Genomic DNA, 24575 nt, shown 5'->3' on the forward strand with positions numbered 1-24575 from the left:
GGTGGGCGGGGAGAGGCGCCTCTTCGCCTGTGGGGCGGGGAGGGGGGGCACTTGAGGGACCGTCCCTGGGCGGGAGCCGGTGAGGCTCGCACTCGAGCCCTGGGGCTGGGGCCGCTCTGGCCCGGGCCGGCCTGTCCGAGCTCCCGGGCGCGCACAGTAAGTGCTCGAAACTCTGGAAATCTGCGCAGCCCCGAGCCCGGGCTCGTCGGGTTAACCCCCTGTTTATAGCCCGTGGGTGCTCCGGGCCCCAGGACACACCGGGCGCGGTGGGAAGCCGGCCCAATCCCCTTTGGTTCTCTCTTCCCTTCCCCGCCCCCCTCCGTAAAATAAGTGTGTTTCTGTCACAGGGGTGAAGGTTACTTAATTAATTGACCTTGACAATTAAAAGTGCTAAATGTTCGCTTCCTCCACTTCGTCACCCGTGGCTTCATCATTTCCTGTGGGCCGCTTTGTGTCCGAGGGATGCGGACAGCAGCGCCTTGTGACAGCCTGAGCTCAGCCCGTGTGTGAGAACAGCGGGGTCCCCGTGATGTCTGCGGCGTGGGTCTGACCTGAGGACTGTTCCATGGGGACAACTCCTTTGGAAGCAACGGGAGCAAGGGATAAAGTCCTGTGCTGCTTGGCCTCCCGTAACTGTGCGTTTAAAGCCACATATTCAAAGCTCATAACCGAAGTGTTTTGTTTGCCTGAGACTTTGCCCTCTTTGCCTCAAGTCTCTTGGCTCTGAACTTTCTGCTTTCTCTGCTTTCAGCTGCCTGCCCTCTCCCGTTCCAAAGCTGCACAAAAAGGCCACATCTGGTGGCTGGGTCTGATCCCCATTGTCCTGGTGGTTGGGTTTGTCACTCTTTTTCCTGGACCGAGCAGCAGATTTTTAAGATGTTTCTGCTCCGGGTGACCGAGCTGTTCTTTTGTAGGAAATCAGCCCGGCGGAACGAGCAGGATTAAAGGGTGTAGCTTTGGCTGGGCAGCCTGTCTGGGGAGGAGGGCTTGAGGCTGGGCTGAGGCTCTGCTCTGGGCTGGGGGCTGCGAGGTCTGCCGTTTGTGCAGAGCTGAAATGGGATGTTGCAGACACAGATCAGCTCCGGGTTTTCAGTTTGATGCACAAGATGCTCGAGAGAGATTTTCTCAGTCCTTCTCTGAAAACACCCAGCTGATGAGAACACGCTGCTTTTCATGGTGCTGGGTTTGATGCAGGGCTTGTGTTTTGCAGGCAATGAGTGACAACGAGCAGGACTGGCTGGCTCTGAAGCCCCAGGAACCTTCTCCATCCCAGTGCTGCGGCAGCGGCTGCAAACCCTGCATCTACGATGTGTACGAGAAGGAGCTTGCACAGTGGGAGAGAGCCAAAGCAATGCAAGACAAAAGCCTTCTCATGGGAAAGAAGGAGCAGGTCGATTTGTCTTCATCTCATCCTGGAGCCTGTGCTTTGATCGTACTTGTTCTGGCGTGGGGTTGTGGTGATGGGTGAGGGATGCAGGGATAAATTCAAGTCGTGCTTTGAGAGCGGGCTGTAAATGCAATCCCCCAAACTCAGCCTTCACCCTCCCCCTTGGCCACTCTCTCCCTGCTGTAATGTGATTTTCCAAGTGTAGAGTTCTCCCTGGTGTCGCATTACAGCTCTGGCTCTGCAGCTTCTCCTCTCCGGGTTTCCTCGGAGAAGCTTTGTTTCCCTCACCTTTCTTATCTTTGCCTGATTTTTAGACTCTTATTTTGATGCTGAGAAAATGCTGCGTTGTGTGTGATGGAGCAGTTGTCTTCAGAGTGTAATTTTTAAGCCCGTCAGTGCCCTTTTACATAAGATTAACTATGCTGGGTCAAGCAAAAAAGATCAGCTGAAACAACTGACAATATTTTCTGTTCACTGTGGCCATCAGCAGGTCGCAAAGTTGCCCCCAAAGCAGCGCTTGCCTCTTTTAGCAGAATTATTTCTGCTTGTTTCCAGACATGAGAAAATGATCGCAGTGAGTCATAATAGGATGACCTTGCTGTAAGGTGTAAAAAAATGTAATTTAAAAAGGTGGTGGTGGGGAGAAATGCAAGATCCCAAAGTGCACGCCGCAAAACATGATAATGAATCAGCAGAGAGCTGGAATTTGCGCCGGGCCTCAGTGTTTAATACACGTCCTGAGTATCTCTGGCACGAAATTAGCACACACGTTTGCTTCCAGAGAAAAATGAAATTATAAAAGACACCATCTAACCAAGTAATTACTTATTGTTGTTCTTGCAGAGCAATAATTCAGAGCTGAATCCAGATACATTCACTGCGTTCAGCGTGAGCTCGGTGGAGCAGCTGACAGAGGACACCTACCAGTACAAATTTGAATTACCAGGAAATAGCAGCCTGCGATTGAGTTTAGGACAACATATCGTGTTAAGGTATTGTTCTCTGTGCTAGTTAAACAGTCTGCATTATGTAACCTAACACGTAGGGTTTTGTCAATAGACAAAGGCTTCATAGCAGGCAAATCATGATTTCTGTACCTCCACAATGACACAGATGAAAGAGCTCGTGAGCTCGCTGCCTCTACTAATTCTATGGTGAAAGCTGTAGTTTTCTTCAGCCTTATCCCTGCGTTGGTGGCTCAGAAAGAACTAGGTGTGATTAAGAAAATACATTTGCAGAAAGAAAGACTTAAAAGAATAGATGTTACAACAGATTATTTACTCCAGCTTGTTGGAATGAAGACAATGAGCTGCACTTGCCCCAGAGCTCAGTGTTTTAGGCCCTGTACCTTGGGGTAACTCAACACCCCAGTACCCAGGCACTGCCTGACTGATTTCTAGCAAAACAACCCTCCTATGTAGTTTGCTGCTTGCCAGAAAAGGGGCCACTTGGGGAAAGTTTCTGTCTCTCAGCCATCTGTGGTGATCATTGCCAGACAGAGAAAGTCCTGTTAGGATGCCATTGATGTGCATCTGTTGACGTCCCTGGTACGTTCAGGGCTGGTGTGTGCAGCTGGCTCTGCTGACAGCACACACTCCTCCCTCCAGCCCTGGCTCATCACACAGCACAGAAAAAAGGTTTGGTCACTTCAGTCAACTCCCGTGGTCAGTAGCAAAGAGCAGGGTGGATGATTCCATGGAAAGGGAACACTGACAGGAAAATACAGTCTATATTGACAAGACCCGAGGTCAGGGCTGTGCCTTGGCTTCTGTTGTTTGGTTACCAGATGCTGACTGGATGCAGAAAGTGACCCCAGCTCAAAAGGAACAGCAAACTTTGCCACTCTTGCATGTTCTTACCAAATCCCTTTCAGGGGTGTGTCCAGGAGCTGGATGTGGTACAGCTGAGGCCACCACAGGGAAAACAAAAGGTGCTGTTAGTCATTATGTTCCCCCTGGACTTCTGCCTCTGGAAGGGAAGTGTTTTGCATCTGTGCACAGGCTGGGCCACTGGGAAGAGGACCTGTCTCCCAGAGAGCTGCAGGAGCCCCCAAATGACCCAAGTCACAGGGGTTTCCTGTTTCTCTTCTCAGAGGAGTGGTGAATGGTTTGGAGGTCCAGAGAGCCTATACTCCAATTAGCCCCAGGAATGCAGAAGGTTACTTTGAAGTTCTAATTAAAGTAAGTAAGCCTGGACAATGTGGATTATAGTATAAGGTGTTTTCTTTAGGAACCAAGCATGCTGTTAGTGCTTCAAGTGAGGCTCTCTCAAATCCCTCATGCACTGTTTCTCTGTTGTTTTGAAGCATTTGTGCTTTGCTGATAAAAATTGCACTTTCTCCCACAAAACTGAAAGCAGAAGTTGACACACAAACAAGTGCTTTGCAGCAGTAGCCCTGGGATCACCTGGGGGAGCCCCTCAGATGGAAAGATGTGTCCATTCCACTTCTCTCCTTTCATTTTGCTTTTTCGGGCTGCCTTTGAGATCACACCCATTTGACAGCCCAGCTGAAGCACTGATTTTGGGGAATGTTTGCCCTTATCTTTCCCTCTGTATTTTATTGGAAGAACGCCCCTCTGTCAGGACAGCTGCTCCTGGTGTGCAGACAGGGCTCTGGAGCTGCAGTCTGAGGGACTTTGTTGCCCACAGGGCAGAGAGGTGTCCCACAGGCACAGGCTGCATCTCTCGAGGTGGATGTGGTGGCAGAGCCCATTTTGGACAAGTGTTCTCACCTTTTTGTAGTCGACCACAAAATGCCAGTTGAGTTCAAAAGGATTTTATAGGAGATTTGGCTGGAAATTTGTCTCAGGTAAGTCTTCAGGGTGCTCATAAAGGATTATTTTGTGTGGCAAACACTGACTTGAGCATTTTTTCCAACACTGAATCTGTATGTCACTAGGGACTCCTCAGGGCAGACACAGACTTGAGTACAGGTGTGAAATTCAGAGTGCTGGGTATCCCAGGTGGAAGGGCCACTTGTCCTCTGCCTGTCTTCCAGGATTTCATGTTTCTGGGGTTTATTATGCATTGTATGTTCGAACACAAACCCTGCTCTTTAGAAAAGTGAACAGCTTCTCTAGGACACCTGTGGGAGGGTCATTTCCCCATTCTTGTGGCAATTGGTGTGTGGTAGGGGAGAGAAATGTTGCATTTGAGTTACATTAATAGGATACATTCACAGGATGACTGTGAAATTTCATGTATAGCGGCTCATTACTCACAGGTTTTGCATTTCAATAATAATAGTAATGATTGTAATGATACCTTTCCTTTATATAGAACCTTTCATCCCAAAAGCAGCTATAGTTATTCTCTGGCAGTGACAAAAGAGGTTGGTAACACCCAGTGTAAAGCAGCCATTTTTATAACTCACTCTGTAGGTTGTGGTATATTTTACACTATTGAGGCAATTTTGGAAAGTAGTATATTATTATTACTATGCAATCCAAGCACTGTTCAAACCCTTCTGTCTCCTGTTATTACAGCACTGCATTTGTGATACTACAGTTAAGAGTGAGGGAGTTGCCATTTACAGAGCATAACCCTCTTTTTGAGTGATTTTATAATGTTAGGGTTTCTCTCCATGTAAAACGGGGTGTGGAAGTTTTCCCCCAGGAGATAATTTTTTTTTTTTTTTTATTTAGAAAAACTCATTTGAAACCCACTCAATCACTTTTCACTTCAATTTTTTTGGAAATAATTTTGGTGAAAGAAGGATTGTTTTAGCTTCCATTACCCCAGTCCTTTGGGAATAGGCAGTAAGTGGACTTTTCTGTTCCTCTCTTGGTTTTCTGGATGTATTTGAAGAAGGGAGGTATAAGATTTGCTTCTTTGAAGCAAGTGCACACTCTTTGCATGAATGACTTAGCACCTGCCCAGAGCCCTCTGAACATAAAAGAATTCTGACAATAACTCAGAGCCTGGATGTGTCTGTGATTTACCTTTTAAATGTAACAACTGGTGCTAATAGTTCTTAATATTTCAGGTTTAAGTGAGAGGCTGGGAGGGGAGGAGCATCTGTGTTCTTTCTTAGCAAACACTGCTTGCAAGCACAAGCTCAGGATCTCTCACTCGCTTTTTCTGAGCTGCTTTGTGGTTCACCAATTTTGTTTGCCTGCAGTGCAGCTTGGTGGCCAGCCAAGGCACTGGGGTGTGGAGCCGGGCTTCTCTCCAATGCCTGTGCAGGAAATACCCCCAAATACACTTCTTTTGTGTGGGCTGGAGTTGCCAAAGGCTTGTATCACATCCCATCTTCTGACCCCTGGTTGTGTTGCTCTTCCTCAGGCTTATCCTTGTGAGAGCCATTGTGTGCTGCAGCTTTGGGCTTTTTCAGCTCTTGCTGCTTGGGCCAGTCCTGTTCTCCGGCCACATCCCAGACTGTGGCTGCTCTTCTGCTCACATTTTTCTCTTAAAACATTCAGTGGTCACACATTCAGGGCAGGGATGGCAACATGACTGCTTGGACAAGCCTTTCATTTTCCAGCCTCTCGTTCTTCCTCTGTTTCCAGCAAGCACTGAGCCCTTCTCCTCAGTCATGAGTGAGATCAGCATTCCTGCAGGCAACAGCCTGGATAATGTTGTTTGTGCCTGGTAGAAAATGAGGCAGTTTTTTTGCTCGTGTTTTTCTTCCATGGGGCCGACATTAATATATTATTTTGGAACTGTGGAGGCATCCCTCAGCATCCAGATGATCTTTTCTGGAAACAAAGTGTTTTACAAATGAGAAACCTGATTTTGGGTCACTAATTGTATCAGCGCAGCATCTGAGAGACTGAAACAAAGCAAGAGCTATGTGGTGTTTATATAACTAACAATACCCAGAGGGCATTTCCAGACCCCATACCCTGAGATTTGGAGAACACTTGAAGGCCTGCACTGTGCTTTGCATTCAAGACACTCTTCTCTGTGTGCTTTGTAAGCAAGAACTCTGATAAGCTTTTTCCAGTTTTGGAAATTCAGGCTGCGTGAGAGGGGGTTTGTGTTTACATTATAGTCAAGCTGGAGTGGTTCCAATATGATTTAATTTAAATGTCTTTGTTTTGGGTATAACTTTGAGTTATTTTTCAAACTGAAAGATCTTTCTTTCTTTTTTGAATACACTAATTTTTTTTTTGTCCCCTTTTCGTTTAAATGTAGATAACTTTATAATCGACTTTAAGCTGGGAAACTTTCCAATGGAGTGTAATTATTCTTTTCTTTTGTGCAATGTTTTTTATTAGTGCTATGAAGCTGGGCTAATGTCACAATACATAAAAACGTGGAAAAGAGGAGACATGGTCTTTTGGCGTGGGCCGTTTGGAGGGTTCCCATATCAGCCTAATAAGGTTAGTTCCTAAGAGCCACAGGATGCTTCAGCCTGTAGCAGCAAGCTTTATTCAATGCTCTGAAGGGAAGGCATCAATTTGATTACTGTTTTCATGATTATTTTAGAGACTTCCTGGGTTACTGTACAGTGTGACAGCATTAGCAGTCAGTTGGAGCACCTTCTTGAACCGCAGAATATTTAAGAGGGAAGAGGAGGTGGATGGGAGACAGGAAAATATTAACAAGTCTCTGTGTTCATCACTTGCATTAGGAGTTCCTGATGTGCCTAACAAAGGGAACTTTCTTTGCTCCAGCAATGAGCGTGGATGGGTTTTTGCCTGATTTGACCCACATCTCTGTGTTGTGACTGAGCAGGGGTGGAGGGGAGGTGTTAATCTTCTCCTCTCTCGGGTATTCCCTGGGCTGTTGAGGTGTCAGGTCGCTCCCCAAACGTTGATCCCACCTGCCAATACCAGGCTGGCTGCAGGGAAAGGCAGATCTGGTTTCAGGGGGAGGCCTCTCACACACGCTAATTCAGTTACTTAATTCTGACCTTTCAAATAAGGAGCAAATTTGAAACACTGGTCATTAAGATCCCCAAGTATTTTGAGGTTTTTGGTGGATTTGTTTTGGTTTTTTTTTTCCCCCAACACAAATAAGGAAAATCTGAGTGGCCAAGCTCTATGCAGAGCAATTGTGTCCTGCTTCCTGTCACACTCATTTCTTCCAGAGGACATTCAGGATTTTACTTTGCAACAACCAAGAGAAACATAAGGAGCATTTCCAGTGGAAGGAAACACATAGTGGGTCAGCAAAGCGTACTGCAGAATTGAAACTGAAACGTGAATTAATTGAAATCAAGGCTAAAGTTTGGATAAATCATTATATTTGGGTAAAATCCAGTTTTGTTAGATTTAATATGTAAACCCTTCAAGTACTATCTGTAATCCTTTGCAGAAAAACACATTTTGGGATCTGAATTTACCAGTTCATGACCTTCTGGTATGTTGTTTCTCAAGAAACCCTTCACCAGGGTGGCAGCAAGAGGAACTGACTGTGGGCACACCCATTTCCAGCCACCACAGCTCATTCCAAATTCTCTGTTTTGTTGTTAGCATGGAGAACTCCTCATGCTGGCCTCTGGCACTGGACTTGCACCAATGATTCCCATCCTCCAGTCCATAACAGATGATGAAGAGGATGAAACCTTTGTGACTCTTGTTGGCTGCTTCCCCACCTTTGACAAAATTTATTTAAAACCTCTTCTGCAGGATTTGGCTCGGTACTGGAATGTTAGAATATATTATGTCCTCAGCCAGGTAAATAAATGGATATGAAGTGTGTTTGTGTGAGGGTTCTGTCTGCCTCCTCCACTTTTCCATAAGCATGCTCTTAATTCTTTCCCAGTCATCTGGCCTAATCTGTGATCCAGTAGCTGCAGTTCTGAAATCTGTTACATGTATTCACACTGCTGCTGGTCTGGAGAATTTTGGGGAAGTGGCATCACTGTTCCTCTGCCTCCCTACCTGCTGTTCCTGTTGGTTATTCCCCCCCATGTCAGACAGTTGTTGCTGCACCTAAACTGCAAATAAGCTGATTTTTTCCTTCCTAATACCAGTGCCTTAATCTGTCCTTGTCTTCCATTCTTTGCTCATGGCTAGAGCTCTCCTCTGGTGTGCTAGCACCAACTTCTCAGCAATTATTTTACTTGCTGACCCATTTTTAAACTTCTAAAAGTTGTTTCCCCCACTGTAAAATTACTTTTCTGCCACATTCGTGGGATGAGGGCATACATCTCAATGGTCTTACATTTTGAGCAGTCTTTTTCATTTCCATTTGGTCCCAAAGTTGCCTGTGTTCTGCATGGATTTGGTGGTTAAAAATTATTTCCGTCAGAAATGAGGATTCATTGCTGGGAGGATATAGAAAGAATTATTTATGCTAAGGGATTGAATCCCATTGCATTTTTAGTTTCTCAGATGAATCATTTCTTGTATCTCTCACAGTGGAACTGCCTCATACATTCTGTTCCACGTGTGGCCTTGGCAAGATGAGATTTGGTAGAGGCAAAAGTGCTGGTGACTTGGGCACCCCCTCAGCTGCTCTGTGGGAGCACAACCATAATTGTCTCTGGTGACATGACTCAAATACCCTTTCCAAAGTGTTTAAACTCTTTGACTGCTGTCTCAAGAGCATGAGAAGGTCTTGAAATTCAATCAGCAAAGGGCACGAAACCCACCTGACCCCTGTCAACACTCTGCCCCTCCTCTCTCCCTTTTTCCTCCTCTCTTAGCAGGTTTGTGGTAGTCCAAGGCTGGCTTGTACATCCTCCCTCTTGGGATTATGTATCTGTCTGTATTTCATTGTGCTGCCTGTCACCACCACATCTGAGCACCTTCTGCTCCTGATTAATTGCAGCAGGGGAGTCCCTCCTGGATCCACAGGATCTGACACTTCTCATGGGATCAGAGCTGTATTTGGAGCAGAGCTGGCTTCTTTCAGTTTTGGTCAAGGGAGATGGGACTGAAAGAGACTTGGGAATGGGAGAGGCAATAGACGAACAGACTTGGGACTTGGGAATAGGAAAGGTGCCCTGGGAGATGGTTCTCAATGGAGAAGGTTCTGCAGCATTTATCAGTGATAGTTACACTCTGGTTTTGTTCAGTCCCCTCTGAGTGAGTGGCCAGCTCCTGTGGTAGAGAAAGATTTCATCTGGACTTGGGAAGAGGAATGCAGCTCTCAGGAAGGATCAGTATCACTCACAGGGTGTCACAGAGGTGAAAACCACCCTGTGCACTACTCTGAGGGGAGGAAGGAGATTCAGCTCTAAGCAATTATATCCTTTTTAACATCACACACAGCAAACCTTTTACTTTTCCAGGAAACTTCGCTGGAAAAACTTCCCTGGAGCTATCGGGAAAACACGTACACTGGTCGTCTCAATGAAGACTTGGTGAAGACAATAGTAAATTCCTGTCGAAGAAAGCCATTTGTATTAATTTGTGGCTCTTCTGCATTCAATGAAGATATGAGTAGATACTTGAAAGCTGCAGGAGTTGAAGAAAATTCCTGTTTTGTCTTTTAGCAGGACATTCCTGACCTGAGGAACCTTAGGCTGAGCCTTGGATGTCCTTGTTTCTTTGCAGACGTTGCACAAAATGAGCTTGCTCAGAAGTCTGAGCTCCTTGGAGCAACTATTTGTTGATCCTCACTCTGGGATGTTTTAAGGAGCAGGTGCCATTGTAGAGTGCTTGGTACATGGTGTGCCACCCATATCTCAGGGACCAGCATGGCAATTTTAATGGAAATCTTCAAGTGCAATTTTAAGAGAGAGATCTCTTAAGTGGGTACTAGAAAGCACCATGCACACAGCTCTGCTGTAATATGAAGATTGGTGACTTGCTTTGTAATCTGTGTTACTCTGCAGTGATGGTGTGCCCTGTAAGGTGTCCAGAGGAGAGATACAATCCTCAGGGATCCTTGCCAGGCCAAGGGGACAGTAGAGTCAGGATCATTTTGGTTCTGTCATATGCAGGCTGATATCAGGCTGCATATGACAGCTGAGGCTCTTCAACCTCAGTTGCCCCATTGTACACTAATCCAGAGAAGGTGGTCTCTGAAAACAGCCATTCCAAGAACATTCCTATTTTCAATATGGAAGAAGTATCCATAAGGATGGAATAATACATTCTGTCTAGGGAGCACTTCGGCAGGCTGAGCTCCTGCCCTGGCACAGCCTGTGTTACCTACTTAGCCCTTGAAATGCTACCTGGGGAGACAAAGAGCATGTCCTGAAACTGGGCTAGTGTGGCTGGGTTGTGGCTGCTGCCTGACAGGGAGGATGGTTGTTTGCTTTCCATATCCCCTAAGTGTTATGTCATAGCCCTGGCTCATTAAATTGAACCTCTTTACAAATAAACATCTGTTTGGTGTTGTCACAGGACTCTCTCAGGTGCCTGAGGAAGTTCCCTGAGCATACAGGAACACCACCTGAGGAGGGAAGGCTGCATGGGGTCTGCTGGGGTGCTTCCCTGTGGGACAGGGAGCTGGGAGCTGCCTCAGGGATGGCAGCCTGGCACAGCACCCAGCCTGGGCACCTGGTCCCTTTCCTCTTTTTTCAGTCCAAAATGCTGTGGTTTTTCCTCTGAGGTATCTCCTGTCCACTCTTTTACCTTCTTAGACTGCTGTGCTTAGTATCTACACCTGGAAATACAGCTTTCCTGCACACCTTGTGTTTTTCTGTTCATTCCCAGTTGGTCCTGTGTTGGGGTTTTCCAGGCTGTGTCAGATGATTATTGCATTATCATTCCTGCTTGTTTTGTACCTGTGTCTAGCACTACACCTTACACAAAGGAAATGTAGTTTGTTACACAAAAAACACAGTGTGCACTGGAGTGGTGGCTTGATTCACACATTTGGGAGGGAGTGTAAGTTCCCTTTGCACTGCTGAGATTTGTCTGCAGTTAGCAAACGCCTGGAATTAATCAAGTGTAGCTGCAGCTTTTATGTTAACTTCCTTGGAGAAAAGGCTGACAAGAAAGCCATCTTCCTCACCCAAACTGGGCTTCTGGCTTTAAAGGCATGGAGATCCAGGGAAGTTGTCCATGGTCGGTCCAAGGCAAGCTCTCCTCTCCAATCCACACTGTATTTTAGCCTCCCTAAGTCACTGTGTAGTGAAGGTGCTTCTTTGCACACAGCCTGGTAAAATAATGAAATGCTTTCTCCAGTTGCTCTCCCTGATTTGGCCTTAGCTAGGAATATGGAGAAAATATTTTTTGTCAGATATTAAGTATTTAAAAACCTTACTTCTATTCCTCTAGCTTTAAATGTTATGTCTTTTTGAGATTTTGCTAAAACCACACCCCACCTTTTTTTGCAAAGGCCCAAGGTAAAAAACTTCACGCTCTCCTTGGAAAAGCGCCGGCTTTCAGCGTGAAAGCTGGGACTGTTCCTTTAAACACAACCCCAATATGTCTGGGTATTTCAGCACATATGGGCCACGATGGTTAAACCCTACCCAGCTGGTCCGGCCGTTCTGCCGCTCGGCTCCGTCTTTGTTCGTGGCTCAAAGGGAGGGTGGTGAGAGACGGAGCAAGCTGTGAGTGCTGCGGGTTGCCATCCTGCGAGGGCGGGCTGCGGCCGAGCGGGAGGAGCGGGGCATGTCCCGCCCGAGGGGACAGGGCTTTGCGAGACATTCTCCATGGGGGAGATGATGTCCTTGGAAGCAGGAACTCGAAGGAGCCTTTAAACCGCCCGCAGGCACTTTGTTCTCTATTTTTTCTGCCCTTCTTTCCCTTCCCCCTCCCGCCTTTTGTTGTTTCTCAGGCTGGCTCTAACACGAGTCCCCTCATCCCAACCATCCCCCATGGGGACAGCCCCTTTCAGAGCATGGCGAACGCAGGGATGTGGAGTGGAAGGGCTCTGGTGCGGAATATTCCTGGCCAGGGGAAGATGAGAGGTTTCCTTCCCTCTGGAGGCCCAGAACCACCCCGGGTGGGTGCTGTGGGTGACTGGGGCATCTGTGGAGCTGAAAGTGTGTGAGCTCGGGTGGGTGACCGATGCCAAGCAGGGGCTCACATCCTGCCTCTCCTGCCAGGCAGGGGAGTGCTGGTGCGATGCTCCTGGTCTCTGGCTGGCCCCAGAAAGCCCCTGCCACACGTGCAGCACTGTGCAGGGGACAGGGGCTTTGCTTCACGTCCTTTCTTCTTCCTCATGTGCAGCCCAAATACCTTCTTAATTTCATCTCATTATTTCCTGCCCAAATAATTCCCGTTTCTCCTGGGGACCGCTTTTAAACCTTTGATCTTCTCTGAAGTCTCACAGTCTTGATCACGTCCTTTCTGTTTAAATGAATCAAATGCCTTTTTGACTCATGATTTATAAATTTGCCCACAGAGGAACAGAGGCACACCTTGAAATCACCCACCATGTCTGTGGCTGGAGCAAAAGTACCCTGGGCTGATCCAGAGCATCTTCCAGCCAGATCTCTGTGCCTGGCTCCTCCGCTTCCCTGCTGCATGTCACTCTCCCCCTGCCTCCCTCCGCCCTCCCACCTCACTCTTCAGCTGACAACCGGGTTGCCTGGGCTCAGGCCCAGCCCGGAATGGCCATCCCCGGGTCAGGAGAAGGGTGAATGTGCCGGGGGTTGATGGATGCTGTCTCCTGGGAGCGGGGCACAGCTGCTGTGCTGCGCAGCCCTGGCCCCCCTCTCCCGGGGGTCGCCGGTGCAGAGCACAGCCAAGGGGAGGGAGAGGGGCAGCTCTGCAGGTACCGGTGTCCCGGGCACTGCCTGGGTGCTGAGGCAGTGGTGGAAAGGCTGGAAGACAGTGGGTGTTGCCCAGGATGGATGTGATGAGGATAAACACGTTGCTCCATAGTGCAGCGAGGCAGGAGCGGGGAGCACTTTGTTCCTGGACCAGGGGATGGTGGCTGGGAGCACTCCTGGATGAACCAGGGTTGTGGCAATGGAAAATACCCAGGAGAGACCCCTGTGCCATGGCCAGACCTGGCCTGCATCTTCGCTGTGTGGGCCCACACTTGTTGACAAGGACAGATCTCCTCTCCAAGCCATTAGGAAAGCAGCTAATTAAGCTCTGTAATGTTCCTGGGAGGTCAGCAGGAGATGTGCCAGCGTTGAAGCATCTCCCAAAGCCTGCACTGGGGCAAGATTTTCACACAGTGCCCAGGGGGAGCTGCCCTGCTCCTCCTCATTCTGTTATGCTCTCAGTCCTGGTGAGGTGATGCAGTGCTCAGTGCCCCAGGACAGAACCCAATGTTCCCTGCCTCAGCTGGCCTTAGGATAGAGGGCTCCTGGCTGGGATGTCCCAGTGCTCCCAGCAGCCCTTGGCATGGCTCCAGCAAGGCTGGGCAGTGGGGAGAGAGCCTGCACAAATATTATTGTTGTTGTTATTCCCCATAAATATATGCAGGCACTTAACGACCTTGGCATGGAGCATTTCCTGGGGATTCATGACCAGTTGGCGTTAATGGTCTTTAGCTGCACCTCAGGCCATCAGCTCCTCCCAGCCCATCATTAATCCACAGGAAATGTCTCGAGCATCGATCCTCATTGCTTAATTAATAAATGCAACTTGTCTCCTGCCTCTGATTTAGAGATACTCACTGCTTCTCTCCCTGCTGCTTTGAAGGTGACTTTTTTAGTACAGGTCCTTCACGCTGGGAGGCCCTCGTGGGATTTTTGTTTCCTGGCATTCATGTGGGTGTAGGCTATGGCAGCAGGAAAGTCTTTTCTCTCCTGGGCGGGAGGGAAGGAACTGAGCCACTGTTGGGTTTGGGGTTTCTCCAGCTAATGTGGCACAGCACAAGGAGCACATCTTTCTCACCAAACCCAAAGGCTTGCTCACCTTCAGCTGAGTGCATCCAAGAGCCTGGGCGAGAAGTAGCGTGAGCCAGCATGGAAGAAACGTGGCAATTCTCCAAGGCCTTAGCAGGTTCTATAATAATCGATGTTTTTTTGCCCATGAGTCACAATTCATCTCTTAATCTTCCTCGGGGGAGGTGGGATTTGCTATCTTTAGTGCTCACGACTGCCGCTTTCCCGGGCTGAGCATCCCGCTGAGCCTGGACTCCTGCTGCAGGGATGCTGACCTGGCAGCCTGCTCCCTGCTTCTCCAGCCCTCACCACCAGCTGGCTTTGTGCAGTGGGTGCCGCAGTATAAATCATGTTAATTTCTGAGATGCTTTTCCGCGGTAAGTCTGAAATTCCCATTTTGGTTCGCTGGCTTGCCTGGCGAACTAAATTATTTTCATAGCCCCTTAAGGGCATATTGTCAGCCCAGACTTATTGCCGTTATACACCATTTCTGAAACATTAATATCTCTTCTAAATATAGTGTATTGACAAGGTATCTGGTATAGTGTAAATCCTTGGGACATTTGATCCAGATCATTAAAACTGAGTGAAGGAAGGGAGGAATAGATCAAGTTACCTTGCTGCTCTTAATTCAAACAAGCGATGAATTATTCATTCCGCTATTAATTCTACAGTCCTCCTGCTTTTATTTATTTCTCTCTTTATTTATTTTTTTCCTCCCAGATAGACAGCGCCAAGAGGATGCCCGGTGAAGGGAGATTTGCCTGCTGGAGGATGAGGTGCACAGGGCTGGGCTGTCTGGCAGCGCTGGCCGTGCTCTGCGGGGCTCTCGGGGATGCTCCCAGCAGAGGTAAGAGCCTGGTCCCAGCTCCTGGTGGGCTGGATGGGCATCCATGGATCCTGAGGAGGGGAGGGCCATTTGCAGGTGCCACAGTGGCTCTGGAGTGTGAGTGGATTCCAGCTCTCCTGCAGGGAGAGGGGTTGGCTCAGGCCAGGGGCAAGGAGCTGGGATCTGGAGTCACTGTTGTGGTGGCACCAAGTGTGGGACACTGCTCCATGCTTGGGTTTCTGCTTCATGTTTACCTTACTGAGGATGCAGGAAGGGGTTGTCCTGTTGTGGTGTGCAGGTGCTTTGGTGAAGGGTTTATTAGTTTCTGGAGTTGCACTTGCCTATATAAATCTATATACATGTACACATTTCATTATACATGAATGCATGCATGTATGTGTATGTGGCAGGTGTGCAATAAACCTCTCACCTTACCCAGATAAAAGGTCCCCCAGGATGCAGGGCAGGGTTAGCAGATGATGCAGTAATTCAGGGGATAGGGTGGCCCAAACAATCCCCCATCCCAAAACAGCAGGGCCTTTCTCACAGAAGGGCTGAGCCAGAAATCAGAACCCATCCCTGGCCTCTGGTGCAGGTGCTCCCGAGGCCACACCACTGCCCTGTGGTGCCTGCACACCCCTCACATACACCTACCTGAGCTTCCCAGACCACCCCAAGGCTCCCAGCCCTTAATCCATTCAGCTGTCTTCACTGTGGCTACTCACCTCTCCCACAGGCTCCCCTCTTGGATATTTATTTCAACAACGTTATTCCTTTAGTACCAGCCCCATATTACTTCACTGCCTATCCCCAGTAATGACCAAGGTGATTTTAGGTCTGGCCAGACACACATTTGTGGTACAGCATGCCACACATCCCAGGACCCCCCCTTGCTGGGAGGTCACTGTGCCAGTGAGCACAATGAAAAGCAATGTGTACAGGCTGACTATTGATTTGCAATATACTTGGCCCAGATTGATGGCAGCGAGCACCCAGCCTTGTTTGGGAACCCACACGTGTCTCCTGGGGGCTGTGCAGGGTCTGCATCCCTCCCAGACATGATGTATGTTCCCCCTGTATCACCCTCTTCACCCCAGCCCTAATCAGACCCAGGGGCAGGTGACAGCCAGCCCCTTCTCAGCCTTATTTTATAATAACCATGTCTCAGTATAAAGATTTCATTAGGAAATCGATCCCTACATGCATAACTCATTGTTCAGCATATCGAGCCCTTCACCCCTGTTTTTCCCAGCTCGAATTCTCTGATACCTCCATTATATAGAGGGAATGTGATCAGTGGGAGGCACAAAGCTGAAGGGCTGGGCAGCTGGGGTGCCAGTGAGCCTGGTACCACTGAGCCTTTAAAACTCACTCCTAGCTTCCTTTTTCCCAGCCATAAACAGGTGGGGATTCTCTGCTCTTAGTGGCAGGACAAGCTCAAGGGCACAGATGAGCCCCTACAGGGCAGCATGGGGAAAAGGGGCTACACAAAGGGACGAAAGGTGATGGGGCCACACGTGTCCTCCAGGGGAAAGTGGGTGGACAAGCCCAGCAGAGTTCTGCAGGATGCTGGTGTTTTGGTACTGTGGTGGTGGGATGGAGCTGGTGTTGTGCATCCTGTCTCCATTCTTTTAGGCTTCCCCTGGAAAGGGGACATCACACCCACTTCTGTGTCCTCCAGGCATCAAATGTGGGGGAGTACTTTCAGCACCCTCTGGCAATTTCTCCAGCCCCAACTTCCCGGGGCTGTATCCCTACGAGACAGAGTGCATGTGGCTCATCGTGGTGGCCGAGGGCTCCTCCGTCCTGCTCTCCTTCAGCCACTTCGAGCTGGAGTACCACGACACCTGTGCCTACGACTACCTTCAGGTCTACAACGGGGCTGCCCAAGACCAGGGCAACCTCTTGGGCACCTTCTGTGGCCACAGCCCTCCACCACCCTTCTCCTCTGCCTGGCACGTCATGGCCGTGGTCTTCCGCTCCGACCGGCACGTGGCCAAGCACGGCTTCGCCGCTGCCTACAAGAAAGGTAGCAGGGAGGTGTGGTGGTCACTGTGCATCCATCCAGCTGTCCTCTTCCACTGCCCTCACCATCCTTGCCTCCTTGCAGACGCCTGCGGTGGGCAGCTGACGGGGCTCTCTGGGGAGATCACCAGCCCGCGCTACCCCGAGAGTTACCCCAACGACGCCGAGTGCCGCTGGAGCATCGGGGGGGCTGGTGGCCCCCTCACCCTGGTGTTTGCTGACTTCCAGATGGAGGGGGGCCAAGGCTGTGGCTTCGACTACGTGGCCCTTTTTGACGGCCCCACCGTCGCTGCCCCCCGCCTGGGGCGTTACTGCGGCAGCGCCCGCCCGCCCCGCACCATCTCCTCCAGCCCACACCTCCTCATCATCTTCAAGTCGGACTTCAACATCGGTGGCAGGGGCTTCAAGGCCCATTTCTACTCGGGTGCGGGGGTCTCAGGGTGGTGGGGCAATGGGAAGCACGTGGGGACAGGCACTGGGATTGGGGTGGTGATTCCCTCCCTCCCACAGCAGCAAGAGGAGGTGATCATGGGGGAGATCCCTTTGGGGAGAGCCCACGAGATGATGGTGTGAAGTGTAAGCCACCACACAATGCAAATGGCATCATTGTGGTTATTCCAAGCCCTGGGCTGCCCTCTTGAGCAGGAGTCAACCTTGTTCATGCCATTCCTTGGGGATATGGGTTGCTCCTGTAGGACTTTGCCTTGGGAGTTTCCATCCCCCAAAACTGCTGGCTGTCCATTAGCCAAACACAAGGCTGGGAGCAGTGAGGTGAAGGGCAGAGCATCCTTTAGTAGTAAAACAAGTGATCCTTCATCCAAACCCGGTAGGCTTCAGGTTTGCTTTTGATTTTTCCTTTCCCCATTTTCCCTGAGCAGGGGAGTGCCAGGAGGTGTTCACCACCATCAAAGGGAATTTCTCCAGCCCTCAGTACCCCAACTTCTACCCCAACAACCTCAAGTGCCAGTGGAGCATCCAGCTGCCCCCAGGCTACCGGGTCAAGATCTTCTTCCTGGACATGGAGCTGGAGGGCCGGAGCAGCCTGACGGGGGGCTGTGACTACGATCACTTGTCTGCCTTTGATGGTGGCACCGAGAATGGATCCCTGCTGGGACAGTGGTGTGGGCGGGAGAGCCTGGCCCCCGTCACCTCCCACAGCAACCGGCTGCTCCTGGTCCTCCACACCGACCGCAACACGGCCAAGAGGGGCTTCTCCATCTCCTACGTGGGAGGTAAGGTCCCCCTTGGGTGCTCCTCAGTTCCACTGGGACCATGTAATTTCCAGAGGGATCATCAGTGAAGTTTCCTGTCTGCAGGAGCAGAGCCCGTGGCTCCTTAGGGATGGGGCAGAGGAAGACGTGGCGAGTGAGCTGCACGTTGTATTTAGTATTCAGGAGATGATTTCCAGCTTCAAATTCCTGTGTGTCTGCCACTGCCATGCTCCTCAAGGTGTGAGGGAGAGAAAACCCAGGGGTTTTTAATGAGCCAGAGCAGGTGACCAGCTCAAGCATCACAACCTTGTTCTCTGCACCCCTGGATGCTCCGGCCTTGCCAGCACATGGCTGAGCAGGCCATAAACCGTGTCCCCTCCTCCACTGGCACCAGCACAGGAGGGCAGGACCCCCAGGGCAAAGCATACTCAAATCCACCTGGCCAGCCCTGTCTGGCACACCCCTGCTGCTGGCATGCCAAGTCCCAGCCAGCGTGTCTGGCATGTCCACAGCTGGTGGGAGGAGCAGTGTGTAACCTTCCTGCTCTATTTGCCAACCTTTGCACCTCAAACGCCAGCAAATTTATGGCATTTGTTGTATTTCAGTATAATTACATCCTAACTGACCTGTGGGTCAGGGATGATTCAGCCAGGATCAGCCTTTCCAGAGGGCTGGAGCCAGAGCAGGGCTGCTGGACTGGCAGCACAGACGCTGGGGAGGCTGGCCCTGGTTGTTATCCCTCAGCTGCAAAATGGTTCTTCACTTCCAGCATAACAGAAGGGATTTGGAGGTGTATAGTTCTTGGAGTTAGAGATGGGATCGAGTTTTGTCCTGAGCCTCTGGAGGGAGAGAGGTAGTAGGGAACATTTAGTAGGGCTGTAGTGTGCACAGCAGGTCTGTCCCTGTCCTTGTCCCACTGATTTCTCACTGGTTTACAGTTGTGTGCAGGGAGAAAATCTTGGTGTCTCTGCTCCAGAGGGAGCAGCCTGCAGACAGATAGATGGGGTGCTGCTGAGAAATGGGGGATGTCCCATCACAGAGAGGGGTGTGACATCTCCCAACAGCCCCAGGCTCCTGCAGGCCCTGGTACACACTGCCAGATGCATGCTCGGGAAGGACAAAGGCTTGGATGTGAAACTGAGCCTCCCTCCACAGAGCTGAGCCTGCCGGCTGTGTTTGCCCAGTGATTCCAGCATCTGCTTGTGATTAACGTCCTGCATGTCACATCCAGCTGCCAGCACTGCCAGGAGAGCAGCTGCTCCCACCGGGGACACCAGCCTCTCCCTGACACCAGCTTCCTCAGGAGCCCACAGAGGCAAAGGGGCACCTCAGTCTCAGCATCCACAGCCCTTCAGCCATGCAGAATTTTCCTTTTCAGGTCCATCAAAAGCCAAGGCTTGGGTGGGGCGTGTGTGATTTATGGCCATTGAAATGAAAGCCTTCGTGCCAGGAGAGAGGATCCACTTTCTCCTCCTCTTGATCTAATGCACTTTAGTTATTTGGTAAATCTTCTAATGGTTTTATAATGCACTAAGCGAAGCAAAGTGACACTATTTTTTCGTATTGATTTTATTGCATCTTCCCAGTTTCATAAGGCCGAGATTCAGAGGGAGCTGGAATAATTCAATAATTCATATTGCCCAAGTGGTTAGTTCAAGCTGAGCAAGGATTCACTTTAAAGAGGGGGGTATTTTTCCTCCCTACTTCTTTCCCTGTGTGGATGCTTTCTACATCCAGACAGGCCAAACATGGTGCCAGAAGGAGAATGATGGAGAGGGGCTGGAGTCATTGTTGCCTTACTCTTCATCTTGGCATCATGGGCAGCCCAACAGCAGCTCCCTCCGTACACTGCTCACCAGCTCCCCTTCAAAATTAACATTCTGAGGAGAGGGCTGGTGATGCTTGGAACTGTGCCTGGGCCATTCCCCAGGAGGATGCCCCAGGGCCATGGGCCCAGCTCACCCTTTCAGGAGGGCCATATGGCAGCCACAAAGCTGCATCACTCCAGGGCGTGCATGGGGTCCCTCCAAGATGTGTCTTTGTTTCATCAATGTAGTATGCAGGGGAGGTCTGTGCCCATGGAAAGTCATCCACAAAGCTCTCGTGGTCTGGTCCTGGGCAGCAACTCAAATGTCCTGCTGGCTTTGCAGTGATGGAGAGTGGCAGTGACAGCAGGATGGTGTTGCCTGTAATGGCACTTGTGTGTCACTTGGAGACCCAAGGAGGATGAGGTTCAGGAGGGTTGAGGGTGAGATCTCTCCCTTGGGCAGAAATCAGAGCAGTGCCTGGGAGCCATCCATGTCTGCCCTTGGCATGGGACAGGGCTAAAACACTGATATTGATTGCATTCTGCATTCTGGTGGTGGCTTTTTCCCTGAAAACCCTCACGGGTCCTACACGTGCGCCCTGTTTTCTGTCCCAATAGTTGTGCCCATGAACGTCAGCTGCACCCGGACAGACTTCCACATCCAGATCCCTGTGCAGGCCCTGGCCCAGCTGGAGAGGAATAGGATTTATCTGGGGACCCCCTCCTGTGCAGCCCAGGTGGTTGGCAGGAACTTTAAAATACACACCAGGTTTGACACCTGTGGCACTGAATCCCAGGTAAGTGATCAGCAAACCCTCCTTTAAAGCAAGCTGTGCAAATGGTTAGCCCTGTGCTGGCTGCAGGGAGGTATTCCCAGTCCCTCTCACGTTTTCCCAGTACATACTGGCTTGATTCATGGCCAGCCCCTCCAAACCCCTTTGAAAAGGAGCTTCACAAAGCCCTGGTGAGCCGTGTCCCTTGCCTTGCAGAGACGCAACAACACGTCTGTCATCGTCAGCACCCTCTACATTGATTTTTCAGTGGGAGACCAGGAGGACATCCACCAGTACGAGGTGCAGTGTGAGCCAAAGAGGAAGGAAGCTTCGGTGACCCTTATTGCTGGCCCTGATCCATCCAGGCTCAGCCAGGCAGAAAACCTGGTGGATGCCCAGCAGTGGGAGGGGGAAGAGATCTATGCCCGTGAAATCAAGAGCCAGGACACCAGCGACATCGTCTTCATCAGCATCTGCATCCTGGCTGGGCTCCTCATGGTCATCGCAGTGGTGGGGCTGGTGCTTCTGTAGGGTGCTCCTTCCAGACTCCAGGGATTGCAGTCCCAGTCCTGCTGAGGGCAGAAAGGCACCCCAAAATCCACCCTCACTCCAGGCTGAACCCTAACACAGCTGCCCAAACAGAGACACAGCTCCCAGGCCCTGAAACTGAGCCTGAACCCAACCTCCACCTTCTCTTAGTGCCTGAAAAATCTGGGCAATAGGCAGTCGTTTCTCTTCCCAATTTGTTTTCCTCTGTCTCAATCTGTCCATTTGGCTCAGGAATGCAATTCTTGTGCTCCCTTACTCTTCCCACACCTGCTTCAATTTGTTTTCCCTGTAGTGCTGCTGCTTTCAGGAAAGTAACGTTGTTTGCCGATGGCTGCAAATCTTCCTGTCAATTATTTCTAGCTGAATTCTTGGAGGTACAAACCATCCCCAAATGCAGCTACATTTCCAACAAATGTTCTCTGTGCTTCTGGCCCATGCTTGGGGGGAACTGTGGAGCTGTGTTACAGGGATCTCCACCTGGCACACGCAGATGTAGCTCATGTAGGTGCTCCCGGGTGATGTTTCTGGGTGTCTGTGGGTGATGTGATGAGATGCATTTGCTGTGCCCTGGAGCTCCTCGTTTGATCTTCTCATGTTGTCTCACCTTCTCGCAGGACTCACCTGAGCACCTCAGCCACCAGCAGCTGGAGGGGAGGAGAACAATCCTCTTCTCCTCTGTGTTTCCCTCCTTTCCAGCATATCCAGGTGTCCACGGCTGTGAACTCTCTACCAGAATTACTCCTGAAGTTTGAAAATATGGGCAGATCCTGCCAGGGCTTGGAGAGATGTTGGAATGTGGAGGTTTTGGTAACCCTGTAAAGACAACCTTGGCAGGAGGGGCTGGCTCCCCTGGGACCTCAGTGACAGCAGATCTCCACTTGTGGTCACTGTAGAGGGTGAGCTCAGCACCTGAGAGCATGGAAAGAAGAGTCCTGTGATCATCAGCCCCTCCAGAAAACTGGGGATCCTCACCAAGAGCCCTGATAGATGGCTGAATGACCTCTGCCTGCCTCTGGTGCCATGCCAGCACAAAGGACATTTCCCTTCAGCATCAAAGAGGGGGTGGCTGTCACAGAGCAGCCTGTGTTCATCCCTGTGGGTCAGAGCCAGCGTTTGTCAAAGCCACGTGAAATCTTGCTATGGAAAGAGGCCACCCCTCCTCCTCCAGCCTTTGTGAAACACTGCAGTGCAGGGAGAGATCTTAAAGTATCCCAGGGTGGTCATTCAGGGGCACAGCAAACCACTTGTGCTGTCGAATCCAGCATTTAGCAGGGACTGGTAGGAGAGTCCCGTCGGTGAAAGGCTGCCCTGACTGATGTCCTGCTTCCCTCTGGGACAGTTCTGTTCATCAGGGCATCAGAGGAAGCAGCAGCAAAGGAACAGGATGATGATGATGGAGCAGTTTTTCCTCCTGGACTGCACCAGCCCTGCCAGAGTGTCTGGGGAGGGAAGGAGGCACAGAGCTGCGCGTGCCTCTAACGAGGAGCCTTCGTTATCGGAGCCCGGATTGATTTGGCGTTTGTTGGTGCAACACATCGGCAAATGGGAGATTTCCGAGGGAAATATTTGCCAGCACCGTTGAGCTCCATTAAGGGAATGTTTTGAGAGCCTGTTGTGTGCAGAGATGGTAAACAAGGCCAGCCTCCCCTGCTGCCTGCAAAGCCTCGCTGCCGGTTAATTGCTGGGTATAGAACTGTCAGCTTGAGACCATAGTTACAACATTTGACAACTGAAAGAAACTTAAAGATATAATTAACCTTCTTGGTGGCCCAGATTTTGCTGAAACAGGTGAGCACTGTGGCTGCTGGTGCCTGGCAGGGAGCCCACAGCACCCAGCAGCATCCAGCACTTGCCTGCAGGACAGGCGCTCCTTGCCCAGCTGGAGCCTCCAGAACCCTGTGATTTGCAGGGAAAAAGGCTTTCCTGGATAGCTGTTGGTGTTGCACTCAAATGAAGAGTTGGACAGGGTCACCCCAGGGAGTATTTGCGGCTCTGACTCCAGTTCACAACTACCCAAGCATCCCTGGGTGGAGTGCTCCCCTGCACACATCCCTGTGGATGCAGGACGGGTGCTGTGGGAGCAGCTCTGCTCCTGAGTCAAGGGGATCCCCAGCAGCCCCAGGCCTGCAGGGTGTTATCCAAGGGTCATGGACAGGGTGATTAATGCAACTTGAATGGCTCCAAAAGCCCTTTACCCACTTGTTTCTGATGGCATTCACTGCTGCATCTGCCACCAGCAGTGAGCCACTCGAGCCAGTCATCTCCCTCGGAGCGAGGAGAGCCTCTGGTGCTCACCAAACACCAGCCCTCCTCAGCCTCCAGGCCTCCTCCACCATGTCTCAGCCTCTCCACTAGATTTAGGTATCCAGTCTCTCCCTGCCCTGCAGGAATTTGCCCACTGGCATCCTCTGTTAAACCAAGTCTTCTCTGCCATACTGCCCTGGCTGGGGATGGAGCCCAGCAGGGGAGGGGGACTGCCCAGGTGATTTCCAGAAACAAACCCTTCTTCTCACGTAAAAGCTGCTCGGATGAGTGGCAAACAGATATCAGAAATCCATCACCAGCATTCCTTCCCTCCACTCTGCCTGTGGTTCTCACACACCAGGCCTCAGTTCCCCTCAGTGTATCCCAGTGCTTCCCGGGCAAGCAGGAGAGCAGCAGGCGTGGGCAGTGCTCCCACTGCTCATCTGATTATTTATTTAGAGCATGATGGCTGGATTGAGCCGGGCTGGATGCAGCCTCCCCATTTCCTGGCTTTGCTTGTGGACGTGGAGTCGTGTCTCTCCAGAGCAGACAAAGGCTTGGCTGTTTGCAGGAGGGAGAGCCTCTGTTATGCCCCTGCAAACATCTGCGTGCAAATCCAGCGAAGAACTGTTGGAAAATTGTAGATCATAGAAAACAGGACTGCAAGAGCCCCCAGGGGATCTATTGGTTTATTCCTGTCCTTCCCTGGGGAGATCGCTCCTACTGGAGAGAAGCTGTGCTAAAATATCTGAAAAATCTCAGCCATGCTCTCTGTGTTTTCTCTATTTAACCAGGGAGGTTTTCCTGATGTGTCACACTGTGAGGGTGTGCTGCTGGGGGATGTGCTTTAGTGCTGCTGCACTGGACAAGAGAATGATTGTGGAAGTGCCCCAAAATGGGCACTGCTGCTGGCACAAGACCCTGCTCCCTCTGCCTGGGCACTGGACAGGGCTGGGCATCCCACTGGGGAGCCCAGCAAGCAGAGAGTGTCATGATCCACCCCTTCCCAGGCAATTTATTCTATGTAATGTTCACTGTGAGTTTTCTGTGGTGACACCCACTGTTCTCCAAGATCTTCCCCTTTGCTCTGCTCAGAGGGTTATTTGTGTCTTT

At 50.5% G+C, this 24575-nt stretch overlaps 2 protein-coding genes across 2 annotated transcripts; both read left to right on the plus strand.

Annotated features, from left to right (window-relative positions):
* The first annotated feature begins 66 nt into the window (after positions 1-66).
* CYB5RL (cytochrome b5 reductase like) lies at positions 67-10919 on the plus strand. Its single transcript, XM_066325437.1, has 7 exons — positions 67-156; positions 1211-1390; positions 2231-2379; positions 3480-3567; positions 6607-6711; positions 7807-8010; positions 9573-10919. The coding sequence occupies exons 2-7, from the start codon at positions 1214-1216 to the stop codon at positions 9774-9776; spliced, it is 927 nt and encodes a 308-aa protein (XP_066181534.1). The 5' UTR covers positions 67-156; positions 1211-1213; the 3' UTR covers positions 9777-10919.
* A 3830-nt stretch (positions 10920-14749) lies between these two features.
* On the plus strand, positions 14750-24280 carry CDCP2 (CUB domain containing protein 2). Its single transcript, XM_066325438.1, has 6 exons — positions 14750-14874; positions 16535-16882; positions 16964-17302; positions 17757-18110; positions 20515-20693; positions 20886-24280. The coding sequence occupies exons 1-6, from the start codon at positions 14766-14768 to the stop codon at positions 21198-21200; spliced, it is 1644 nt and encodes a 547-aa protein (XP_066181535.1). The 5' UTR covers positions 14750-14765; the 3' UTR covers positions 21201-24280.
* The last annotated feature ends 295 nt before the right edge of the window (positions 24281-24575 follow it).

The sequence above is a fragment of the Sylvia atricapilla genome, chromosome 9 (assembly GCF_009819655.1).
Source record: "Sylvia atricapilla isolate bSylAtr1 chromosome 9, bSylAtr1.pri, whole genome shotgun sequence".
In the NCBI taxonomy this organism is placed as follows: Eukaryota; Metazoa; Chordata; class Aves; order Passeriformes; family Sylviidae; genus Sylvia; species Sylvia atricapilla.

Excerpts from the sequence above, each read along its gene's own strand:
- CDCP2 (XM_066325438.1), top strand. The coding sequence starts at position 14,766 with ATGCCCGGTGAAGGGAGATTTGCCTGCTGGAGGATGAGGTGCACAGGG. Across the intron at positions 16,883-16,963 it reads CGCCGCTGCCTACAAGAAAG|ACGCCTGCGGTGGGCAGCTG; the intron begins GTAGCAGGGAGG and ends GCCTCCTTGCAG. Across the intron at positions 17,303-17,756 it reads CAAGGCCCATTTCTACTCGG|GGGAGTGCCAGGAGGTGTTC; the intron begins GTGCGGGGGTCT and ends TTCCCTGAGCAG.
- CYB5RL (XM_066325437.1), top strand. The coding sequence starts at position 1,214 with ATGAGTGACAACGAGCAGGACTGGCTGGCTCTGAAGCCCCAGGAACCT. Across the intron at positions 3,568-6,606 it reads ACTTTGAAGTTCTAATTAAA|TGCTATGAAGCTGGGCTAAT; the intron begins GTAAGTAAGCCT and ends GTTTTTTATTAG. Across the intron at positions 8,011-9,572 it reads TATATTATGTCCTCAGCCAG|GAAACTTCGCTGGAAAAACT; the intron begins GTAAATAAATGG and ends TTACTTTTCCAG.